This window comes from Pempheris klunzingeri, chromosome 22 (assembly GCF_042242105.1).
Source record: "Pempheris klunzingeri isolate RE-2024b chromosome 22, fPemKlu1.hap1, whole genome shotgun sequence".
Classification (NCBI taxonomy): Eukaryota; Metazoa; Chordata; class Actinopteri; order Acropomatiformes; family Pempheridae; genus Pempheris; species Pempheris klunzingeri.
In genome coordinates this window covers 16784221-16796545 of record NC_092033.1, presented here as the reverse complement: position 1 = coordinate 16796545, position 12325 = coordinate 16784221, and the positions used below count along the sequence as shown (strand labels likewise).

At 43.5% G+C, this 12325-nt stretch overlaps 1 protein-coding gene across 2 annotated transcripts in view; it reads left to right on the top strand.

Annotated features, from left to right (window-relative positions):
• Window positions 1-5894, top strand: part of ipo8 (importin 8) — a 30308-nt gene extending 24414 nt beyond the window's left edge. For both annotated transcript variants that reach the window (XM_070853934.1, XM_070853933.1), the window contains exons 23-25: window positions 1303-1524; window positions 2390-2519; window positions 5087-5894. In XM_070853934.1, the coding sequence (XP_070710035.1) occupies window positions 1303-1524; window positions 2390-2519; window position 5087 (353 nt within the window). In that variant the 3' untranslated portion in view covers window positions 5088-5894. The remainder of the gene's footprint in view (window positions 1-1302; window positions 1525-2389; window positions 2520-5086) is intronic.
• Window positions 5895-12325: the final 6431 nt, after the last annotated feature.

The following is a 12325-nucleotide window of genomic DNA, read 5'->3' as shown; positions in this document are numbered from 1 at the left end:
CACTGTTCGAATCTTGATTCAGCTTTGAGCTCAAATTAGCTGCAGCACATTTACTTTCTCACCCCCGCTGGCTCTACTTTGCTTCAGTCAAGCGTAAAGGAATTAGATTCTAAACCTTGTCTACTGCTTGTGGGGGCAGACTTATAAATTAACTTAGTGCTACGGTGACAGCTAAGGGTTTTTTTTCCTGCGGCCTGGTATTTAAAATGCATTGATTTCGCTGCCGTAAATGATTCAGAATGGTGTATTCTTAATAGAAAAGCTTACGTTTTCTTCTAGTGAAAGTAGAACGTGTTCAGGTTTGAAATAAGCTTTAAGTCACAGGAGAAGGATATTAAAGGACGGTGTTATAGTGTGAATATCAAGTAACGGAAGAACATTTCCCAACCTTAAGCTTCAGTGCAGTCACTGTGGTCCAGTATTATGTTTTGCAGTAACTGCGTTAAGTTCCCATTGAGAGCAGGAATAACGAAAGAACTCATGTATATGAAAAGTTACTTAGATCTTGATGTCAACATACCAAACGAACGATCAATTCCAAATAGCTTTTTATACAAGACATCTAAAATCGAGCTGTGTTCCCATGGTGACCCTTTTCAAGCAAATTAATGCAGCTCAATGAGGAAACTAACCTACAAGTGTTAACAGCTCAGTCGTCAGTTTATCGGGCAAATGTAGTCTAATACAACTACTTTGCAACAACCAGGTGGCTCTCTGTGAGGGCGACTAGTGGTTAAAGTCTAGCACTTGTTTCACTACCAGGAAACAAAACAGAATAAGTGTTCCAATAAGAAGATGGATGCAGATAGTAATTGCTGAAGGAGAAGTTCATTGTAGGGGTCCGTCTGAGGTCTGTCAGAGTCGGCAGTGGCGGTTGGTCGTCACGTCATAATAAGATTAGCTAGCCGACTCCAGATGCTGCCGAGACGAAGGCAAGCAGCGCGTCTGAATGATGATGAGCCGGTTAGAGTTTGGTGGTCACCCCAAGCTCACTGTGACCTCACAAAACTCAAGAATTCATACGCTAATAATGACAACATTCCACACAAATGTCTGATTGGAGAAAAAGATGAAGACCTGAAGGGTCAAAGGTCAACTTCACAAGATGAGGTGACAGTGATCTTGGGTCTGAACAGACTTGGACGTTAACTGTGATTTGAGTGGCACACAGACACCAGGCAGTGATTCTAGTTCTCTTAGGAGTCTTAAGGAGTTTAATAACTGAATCATGTGCTACTGTGAATCTGTTTGTGAATGGCATTATGAAGGCTCTGATGGCTGTATTGTCTCCTGTGTGGGCAGAGGAGATTCCCAGTGATGAGGATGAGGTGAACGAGAACCGCAACGTCATGCAACAGCAGTCCAGCATGCCAACGGGCCCGGGCGGCGAGGATGACGATGAAGACGAAGATGACTACTGGGATGACGACGGCTTCGAGGGTACGCCCCTGGAGGAGTACAGCACGCCTCTGGACTATGACAACGGAGAGGACGAGTACCGGTTCTTCACCTCCGCCCTCCTGAGTGAGTTATTATTTCATGACATGTTTGACCATCCAGAGACTCAGAGGGTGTATATGGGGGGGGGGGCGTGCCTGTGCTTGTCTGAATGGTGTCACATCGCCACAGTGTAAACAGATTTAGGCTTTACAACATTTCAAATTGTAGCCCATGGCATAATTCACTGAATCCATGGCAACATGATACTTCCTGTTTAAATCCCCCCAAAGCATTATGGGAATGGTAGTTCCTAAATTTGTAGTATTCTACCCCAAATAGAAATAAGGCAAAGAATAATTAGAGCGATTAAATTCATTTCACTTTCCACTCTAACTATGACTGTGACTGTGTGTGTGTGTGTGTGTGTGTGTGTGAGTGATTTTTCTCAAGAACCCCTCATCCGATTGACTTCACACTCGGTGGGAGTATTGCCGAGGACCCGAGAGAACGCACCGTCGAGGGTGAAGTTATTTGGATCAGCGGTTCTGCAGAAAAGTGCCAAAAACTGCAGCTGTTGGTGCGCGTCTATCCCTGCTGTAAATAGAGAACCCGTCTAAATGAGAATGCATGAAACAATACCAGGTGGTAATGCAACAGGCAAGACTGGGTTGTTCATTATGCGGAGAACGTGTCTGGATACAGATCAGGTGTAAACAGGGGTGATAACAAACAGGTGAAACATCAGTTTGAAAGCTGTTCACTGGAATAACCGGAACAATAATCTGTACCATTTTACATGACTGCGTGTGACAGTGACCTAACAGTCATGTGTAGTCACGCATACTCTTTAACTTCATCATCATCGTCACATATTTCCGGAGCTATGTGCTTTGGTTTCTGCTGCGTTAGTCTTCAATATTTCTCTTTTGGCCCTGTGTGCGCCTGTCAGGGGTCCAGAACACTGATGCAGCCTGGTACCAGTGTTTGACGGCTCCGCTCAGCGACGACCAGAAGAAACAGCTGCAGGAGATCTACAGCATCTCACAGCAGAGGAGGAGCACCGCCGCCAAGGGCCAGTGGTGAGAGGCAGCACACACCTCGGTAGAATCCAGACAGACGGACGCACAGGCAGGGGAAGAGGGACGTGGGGAAAAAAAAAATGCTCCATAAACTCTGTTTCTTAAGTGGAACGTTCTTCTGTCAGTTTCACAGTTTGAAAGTGGAGACTTCCAACTTTCTTTACACATTTATGGAACACAGCATGAGGACCAGAAGGCACCAGTCAGTTGGAAAGTATTTAACTATTTATTTGGTTATGTCTCCAAATGATAAAAACAGTAAGGCCAATAAAAGCATCATCTCTGCAGACCTTAACCGAACAGAAAACTGTTCAGAGGGCTTTGTACGGTACGATATTCTTAACCTATAAAATTAGATCTTGAGTAAAGAAAGTGCAAATGTATAAATTTAAAGGAACAGTTCAATCTTTTGGCACTTATTAGATTTCTTTCTGAGAGTGAGATTAGAGGACTGATCTCTATCTCGTGTTAGTTCAAAACAGTCGACACATCTAAAGCTGTTTAACAAGTCCTATCTTCTTTATTCATCCTTTCCACAGATGGAGATGTGAAAAGAACACTTCATGGTTTCAGAGAGTTATGTATTGGGATTGTTTTGTATTGGGGAGAAGTAGCACTTGTAGTTTAAGTACACTTGTTCAGGAAGTGTAGCTTATTCTCCCAAACCACTAAGTATCAAGGTAGTCTAATCTAATCTGAAGCTTCGGTAATATATTGTATTCTCTCTTGAAGGAGAAAGAAGAAGCAGAGAAATGATCGCGTCACATCCTGCAGTCTGTTGTTTTGCCTCTGATGCAGCACTTGCCTCCTCTTAACTTTCAACTTTCAAACCAATGGGGGTGGAAGTGGGCAGTTAAACTGCAGTTTGCTCATCTAGTAACAGTAGATGTGTCTGTGTGGAACGGCCTCAAGTTATTTAGTTCTTTTTACGTCAAGCTCTTGTTGTGTAGGTCTTTGCTATCTATGACAGTGCAGTGTTGCTAAAGGTCTGTTAGTTAGTAGGTCTGTTAGTTAGTAGGTCTGTTAGTTAGTAGGTCTGTTAGTTAGTAGCTCTGTTAATTAGTAGGTCTGTTAATTAGTAGCTCTGTTAGTAGCTCTGTTAGTTAGTAGGTCTGTTAGTTAGTAGCTCTGTTAGTTAGTAGGTCTGTTAGTTAGTAGCTCTGTTAGTTAGTAGCTCTGTTAATTAGTAGGTCTGTTAGTTAGTAGCTCTGTTAGTTAGGTCTGTTAGTTAGTAGGTCTATTAGTTAGTAGGTCTGTTAGTTAGGTCTGTTAGTTAGTAGGTCTGTTAGTAGCTCTGTTAGTTAGTAGGTCTGTTAGTTAGTAGGTCTGTTAATTAGTAGCTCTGTTAGTTAGTAGGTCTGTTAGTTAGTAGGTCTGTTAATTAGTAGCTCTGTTAGTTAGTAGCTCTGTTAGTTAGTAGGTCTGTTAGTTAGTAGGTCTATTAGTTAGTAGGTCTGTTAGTTAGTAGGTCTGTTAATTAGTAGGTCTGTTAGTTAGTAACTCTGTTAGTTAGTAGGTCTGTTAGTTAGTAGGTCTGTTAATTAGTAGGTCTGTTAGTTAGTAACTGTTAGTTAGTAGGTCTGTTAGTTAGTAGGTCTGTTAGTTAGTAGCTCTGTTAGTTAGTAGGTCTATTAGTTAGTAGGTCTGTTAGTTAGTAGGTCTGTTAATTAGTAGGTCTGTTAGTTAGTAACTCTGTTAGTTAGTAGGTCTGTTAGTTAGTAGGTCTATTAGTTAGTAGGTCTGTTAATTAGTAGGTCTGTTAGTTAGTAACTCTGTTAGTTAGTAGGTCTGTTAGTTAGTAGCTCTGTTAGTCAGTAGCTCTGTTAGTTAGTAGGTCTGTTAGTAGCTCTGTTAGTCAGTAGGTCTGTTAGTTAGTAGGTCTGTTAGTCAGTAGCTCTGTTAGTTAGTAGCTCTATTAGTTAGTAGGTCTGTTAGTAGCTCTGTTAGTCAGTAGCTCTGTTAGTCAGTAGCTCTATGCTCTGTTAGTTAGTAGCTCTGTTAGTCTGTAGGTCTGTTAGTCAGTAGCTCTGTTAGTTAGTAGGTCTATTAATCAGTAGGTCTGTTTGTCAGTAGGTCTGTTTTTGACTTTGGGCAGAGCTCGGCTGTCACCTGTCACACACACAGACATGAGATCGCTGTCCGAAAGCAAATAGGCCCATTTCCCCACATGTTGACCTGTTCCTCTAAGAGAATCTAAAGAGCTTTAAAGGGACATTTGCACACATTTTGATTGTACTGTACTTAGTAGTAGTAGTTATATTGTCAGTCCATTAGACTTTACAGTTAGAAATCACACATTGTTGAATTTTAATTTCTTTTCTGCCACCATTTCATAGTGAGCACTCAGTTAGTGGATATACAATTTTGAACTGCAGTACTTTAAAACACAGTACTTAAATCTTTGGATGGGGGCTTTTATTTTGAAGTGCAATCTTGGGAAGCCTAACCCTTTTGTAGACTTCTCTTCAGAGGTGCTGCAGCAGACGTTTGGCACGATCACCTTTAGAGGCCTTTAGAAACATGTTGTATTGATCAGCCTGAAGCTGAACTGAATCTCGTACTTTCAGAACGCTGACGAGAACAGACGGACAGCAGAATCAGAGGAGGGGCACGAAGAGGAGAAGAGCTGGTCTGACCTGACCTGAAGTGGATTTCAGGTTCACCTGAATGATCTCAGTCCAGATCAGACCACACCAGACTTGATGGATCCTACCATGACCAGGTCCCAGCGTGTCATCAGAACTGGAGGGGAGTAGCAGAGGCTGGGCATTATATCAGTTTGGGACCTGCTGCGCTGTAAAGAGCCCGTACTGGAATATTCCTATCACCAGGACAGGACCGCTGGCCTGTGTGTGTGTGTGAGAGTTTGAGTGTGTGTGTGTGTGTGTGTGTGTGTGTACTCCAGAGAAAGATCTGCATTATAAATATAAATGTCCTTGACCAGCAAAAGTAGTTTAAGTTCTTGTACAGTGCAGTCTTTGGTCGTGACTGAGTAAGTGTGTGTGTGTTTATGAGAGAGAGAGAGAGAGAGAGAGAGGACCTGTAAGAAATAAAATCAGAGTGTGTTTGTACGTATTGTAAGCGCCTGTCTATGTCTCTCTATAGTTGAACACTTTTTATCATCTCATGAAGTGAGGGCCTACGAGGAGCAAGAAGAGCCCGATGTCCGTCAGGGTGCCTTGTATACAGATGGCGGGAGGACGAGAAGGTCAGAGACTTGTGGCCTCCGGCTGTGACGTCACGCGTATGAAATGTAAAATGAGAGAGGGAACTCGGGGGGGGAAAGGTTTTCTGTTTTTCCGTTGACCCTGGATTTTGTTTTTGTAACGGTTTTCAGAACTAATTTAAGAAAATCATAAAAGTTCATGTAACATTTTCCTGAGTTGTTCTTGTTGTTCCAAAACCTTTTTTTTTTTTTTTTTATTCCCACACACCCTTTCTGAACCACGTCTTCGGTGTTTAGGCTGTGGTAGTGGTCATCGGCAAACGTTTCCAAATGTACCCACCGAACATTAGCACGTTTTAGGATGCTGATGTTAGCATTTAGCTCCAGAGAGCGCTGCGTTCAGACACCGATACTGATTTAGACTCTAATTAGGACTAAACATAGGAGTCGATTCACATTTTGATCACTGTCTTTAGAACATTTCATGGCGGTCTATCTTCTAGTTGTTGAAATGGTTCAGTCTGGACCAGAATAGTATTCTAACTTCCCTTGTGCCTAACGGTCAGTGTTACACCTCCTACATTTCCATTACAAGATAATTAGGTGTAGATTTTCAATATTATATGAAAATGAGCAGAAACAGCTGCTTTAAAGGGAGACAGACGAACCACGCCTGCCTTCGTTTCAATTAAGGGTTTTATTTAGATTTATTTTTATGCTTATATTAGTATATAATTGTGATTCCATTGTGGTTGTATGGTGTGGTCTATTCTTATGGATAAATCAGGTGTCTTCAATCAGCCCTTGATCTGCGTTACCTCGCTAACAAGAACACTGCTTTGATAAAACGTAGTCCAGATTATGTTCAGTATCGTTCCTCATTAGATTCTCAAGGGACTGCCAATTGAAGTGGAGGCCAGTAATTGCATCGAAGGTAAGAAAAAGTACACGTGATTTAGAGTTAAGGGGCTAAAACCTGGAGAAACCCTGGAATGATCCTTTAACTGCGCTGAAGAGCTGTGAGGGGATTTTTAGTGCTGATTGAAGCTCAGATCGTTAGTGCCATCCAACGGGCACTTCCTCTTCCATTCTCCAGATTGCAGGCAGAGCGTCTTGTCCTATGCAGTCGCTCCTCTTGGCCTCCCTCTTTCCCTCTGAGTTGGTATTCTCTTTGTGTTCTATTGCAGCCTGCTTGTTGTAATTCCTCTTTTCCTCACCCCCACCCCCCCCAACGTGTGAGTGTTTGTGCAGGACCGCTACAGGCAGCCGAGCACAGAGGAGCCGTCCTGGGATGAGGGGGAGCTGGCTTGTCAACAGTGGGTTTCTTTACCGGTGTTCGTGTTCATTCTCACTCCGCGGCTACTTGGTCATGAGACACTGCAGGAAATTTACTCTGCAGTGGTGGAACCTGCTCCTCCATCATTAGTTTTCTGTCTGCCTCCTCATCTCTCTCTCTTTCTCTCTTTCTCTCTCTCTCTCTCTCTCTGCAAGCTTTGTAATCATTTGTCCTGAATGTGAATGACACCGGCTGGTGGAAGATGTTTTTTTTTTTTGGCTGACGTATCTAGGCCAAGTGAGGATGCTGCTGCAGCAGCAGTAACGAGCATTCCTACAATAGGAGCAGACAGCTGGAGGAAGAAACACAGTGGGAATTATTTTTTAAGAGGCGTTGCAGAGGGGAAAGTGAAGACCACTGAAAAAAAAATCGTCACATCCACTGCGAACGCTGTCGGGGGTTGAGTTGACTTTCAGCCTCTCTTGACACGTTGGTTTTGGTTGCAATGTAGAGTCGCAAAAAGTTCAGCGCCTGACGCACGTAGCTGTCAGGAAGATCAATAGAGTAGAAGTACATTGCAGAAACAAGCCCAACGAGCCAGTTAGCTTCACATGCTCAACTGTTGAGGTATTTGAGTGGATGGCCTGACATCACCAGACCAGTTCCCAAATGTCAATCAGCCTGGAACCTCTCTGCACAGTTTTATATTCCAAAAGGGGTGCTGCCAACAGGCGCAGACTAAAATGCCTCCGGGGTGGAATTTGATTTGAACCTCCAATCGAGCAGAGCGGTCATTCGACGTAGTGCAAATGTAACTTTTGCCAAATCCTGTACGGCAGACACAAATGTTTTATCGACAAAAGCTTAAGTGCACCTGTTTGCGCTTCTTTTAGAGAAAAACATGACGTCCCGTTTGTTTAATACTGTGGTTTATAGCAGAGCCAATGGAGCATCCCACACCTAGACTGTATAGGTGTGTGGACGTTGCCACGGTGACATTATCCATTGGTTTGTGGACTCAAGTATGGCATTGTTGCTCTCGCCATCGTCCTTATTCTGATTGGTTAGGTTGATGCGTGGCCCGCCCCTGCCCCAGCATACCCTGTTTTATGGTATATTGTACTCTAAATGAGAACATAAATCTGAGAAAAACTAGTAATCGAGACCATCAACTCATTAGGAAAGTGTTTACTGAGGTAATAAATGTGTGTCCTTCTAGGCTTCCGTACAATAGGACTTCTGTTTGGAGCCAGTGGAGTCGCCCCCTGTTGGCCTTTAAAAAAGAGATTTTCAGTTCCGGAAGACACGTCCATTTCTTTTATACGCTGTCTGGTTTCACATCAACAGCTGCCAGCAGTCTTGGTGATTTACGGAAAATGACTCAATGGCGCTCCTCCTTCTGTCACAGCATCACCCCATATTAGATAAGCGGCTGTAATTGGCCTAATTGATTGGTCTCCTGGAAATGTGCCAGCATGGGAGAAGGACCAGACACATCTGCCGGAACAAATAAAACATGACCTTTAGATTTGTCTGGTTTCCAGGCTAGAAAGCACAAGAGGAACTGTTGAAAATTACCCTCACCCTCCATATGTTTCTGATTTAGGCAGCAAATCCGGTTTCACCATTTATAAGATGGTCAGAGCTGGCGAAAGTCTGCTAGGTAACGTGTTTCCTGTCGTCTGGACGGCTTTTTCGTTTATGTATATTACCCACATTGATACAATTATACAAAGCTGGCTGAAAATCGATGGATTGTCCCTTTAAGCAGTAGTTTAGAAGAGCCCCAGGCTTTGAAGCCAACTTGACATAGTGGCCATGATTCCGTTGGGCCCAAAACGACTTTGCCCGGGAAATCGAACCTTTTTTGGCTTCATGCATTACTGAGCAACTTTCACAGGAATGAACGACACCTCCAATGATGAATCCAGTTATTTTTCATGCAACAGTGAGCCTCACGACAACTGCACTTCCTTGTTCCTATCTCAGGTGTTGCTGAACTGACCAGGCCTGAGTTAAAAACCACACATTCAGGAGATTAACATAACATTCCTGTGTTTTCATGTTTTAAAGATGCATAAATAAATGCTTTATACATAGAAATACGTAACTAATAACTGTAAATGTGACTTGTTTGCTGCACGAGCGTTTCAAAGATACTTTTGGTAAATTAACTAAATATGAATAAAACCTTAAAGTTAGCAAAGTGACTGTTGCCATGTCGAAAGATAACCTGATGTAACCAGAGGGGGAAAAAAAAAAGGATGTGAAGAGATAGTGAGCCCTCCTGAGAAAGACAAAACAGGGAAGCCGTCAAACTCTTCTTGAAATGAGAAAGGAGACATTTTTGAGGAGAGTGTTCGGAGAGGCGCATACGGACGGCAGCAAAAGTCCAAAGAGAGCACAGTCGAAGCATGACAAGCCTTCGCCGTGACAGCCGAAGCTATGTGTTGTACTGTTTCTGCCTTGTGGTGGCTCCCCGAAGCCCAAAAAACTGTCTCCGCTGAGAGGTGTGTGTCTGTCAGAGGCAGCGACCCACATACACGGATGAATGGCTCGGGGGCGCACAGGTGGAGAAGCCAGCCAACTTTTAGAGACTTTTTTTTTTCTATTCTCTCGCTGAATCAACACACTGCTCTTCCTCAAATTCTTTGAGCTGTTCTGACAGTGCTGCAGAATTCTTTGCCATCCTCAAATCATGGCACAGAAAAAAAAAGATTCCCTGCTGTGCTCCCCTAGCAGGCTTTTTGATTTAGCCTCTTATACACACGCACGCAACGCTTCTTGTGCATGTGCGTGTGTGTGTGTGTGTGTGCGTGTGTGTGGTGGTCACACACATTTGGATCAAAAAACCATTACCAACATCCGTCTAATTGAGGCTGATGGAATACTTTTATTAAGCTGCTGAATGGAACTACAACATTTAGATTCTCTGTTACATTCTACAGAAGAGCCTGATTAATGAAGTCTCCTCCTTGTTACAGCACATCATTACTTCCCCTTTTATAGGCAGCCCTGAAACTGATGTTCCTTTTACATCGCCAAGCCTTTAATCCAAATTCGACTTCAGATCGCGGACTTTTCTCATCTTCATGAAAACTTTGCGAAAGCAGTTCGCTTCAAAGCCTTCCGTCAAATCTGACTGGCTCTACTCTGTGTGGCGGAGGAACAAAACCATATCGTTGTATGAATTGTGTTATTTGTTATTGCTATTTGTGAACATGTCAGCAAAGAATTGCCTACTCTTATACACATTGCACATAGCCATTTGATTCATTGTTCATATAACAACACCGATAGCGCAGCTTTTAACAGCTATAGGCAGCTACCATGTGGCTTTGAAACTCCAGACTCGTGGATGCTGTTTTTATGTACTAACGAATGAATCATGACTAGCACTGTAAAAAAAAAAAAAAAAAAAAAAGCAGAACACATAGTTCAGGAATATTCGGCGTGAAAAGTGCGTCTATGTGAGAAGTCTATAAAACCTGTTTGCTAAAGAAATGACTGAAGCCACACAGACCAGCTCCTATGATAAAGGCCCCAAGTGTTAGAACAACATTTGGCCATTTCCTGGTTTGGCTGACACGTGTAAGGCGTGACTTGTGGCACGTGTAGTGGATGTTGAGCAAATGAGGGACTTCTGCAGCTGAAACTGAAGTGATTTATAAAGGCAGTGTTCGTTTCGAAGCTGCGTACCAGTGTCAGAAATCAGAAATCAGAAATCGGTTCTTTAACCGAAGAGGCAAACCCTCGGGTGGACTTTATCGACCACCTTCACCGCATCGTGGCTGCAAGTCACCTCCTTAGCAGCCTGCTTTGTGTAGCACTAGCCTCGATAATCGCTGCGTGTGACTGCATATTAAGTGTTCGTCTTCCATGTCCAGCCGCTATGACTGCGCTGTATCCCCGAGGGGCTCATCAGCTACAGGCATCCATGTGCTCTTCACAGCCGAGTGCCACTCTAATCACCCTTTCCGATAATGGCCTATTCAACCTATAACATTATGGGTAATATTTAACAGGCCCTCTGTGCTCTGGATGGTAAGGCCTTGTCATAATAAGTGCCATCGCTGTTTAGAGGCAATCAGCCAACCTGCTGTAATAATAAAAGATCACAGTGGAGGACCCCTGCTTGCTCCTAGCCTGTCAGTTTGACAGCCATAGCAATTAACTGCCATTTATGTAGTGACTTAAGTCCAAAATTAAGTATAACCTTATTCAAAAAACACTTTCATTCTACAATGGATGGTGACGCTCAGGGCTGGATAGAACAGGCAGTGTGTTACAAAAAATACTCTGTCTCACCTATGGACAGTTTAGATTAAGAGTCACCAATTAACCTTCTTAGGGGAGGAAAGCTGGAGTGTCCGTGCAAGTACATGGAGAACAAAGAAGTCCACACAGAAAGGTCCCAGCCAGCCTGTTACCTACTTGCTGTGAGGCAATAGTGCAAAACACTGCAACACCATGCCACCAGTGTTTGAAAAAAAAGAAAGACAATTCAATCTCTGAACTGTCTGGAAAAGTGGGAATAAAGTCTTTCTGGCCTCTCTGGAGTCTGACACTGCTTCCACCCCCCTGGGACAGAACTGAGACAACCCTGTTCCTCCCAACACTCCCCCCCCACCCCCACCCCCACCCCCTTTATCCTGGTGTTGGAACACCGGACAACAAACACTGGATTGCTTTTATACTGAAGAAAACTTAAAAATGTGATAACTCCCATCTTTAAGTGGGTTTCTGGACATTTATTCATGAAAGACATTGCAGGAAATGACGTTCTTGGAAAGTGTAAGTCAAACTGAATGCAAAAATCTGTGTTTCATCATGTCTGTGTGTTCAGGTTTGGCTGAGATGTGACTCTGATGAGAAGGACTACACTTTCCAAATAATAATTGCCTATATATGCAGCATGTCACAGTCAGACTGTTGATGAGTGAACCAACCCACTACTACTATACCACTGTTAATACTTCTCATTCTATAACGAGGCATTTGCTGGCATTTTATCATCTTTGAGAGAACAAACAGTTTCAGAGTGTGTTCTTACGCTGTTTTACACAGTGCAGAGGAGCTCGAAAGCACAAAACCCCGGTGGGACGCTTGCATTTCAAACAACTTATGGGGAATAGTTCCTCCTGGCAGTTCCCCTTGTAGCTCAGCAGGAAGCCATCAGAGCAGAGAGGGGAGATGGAGACGGAGAGAGCAGGTGTTTTACTTTACGCCGTGTCCCTGGTGATTCATACTCAGCGTTGAATAGCTGATGCGGTGATTACAGAGAGACGAGAGCTTGAGAGGATGAGAGGACACGCAGCCCCGTGGGGCCTCCTGGCTACAGGTGTTCCTCGCTGCCAGCTCAAC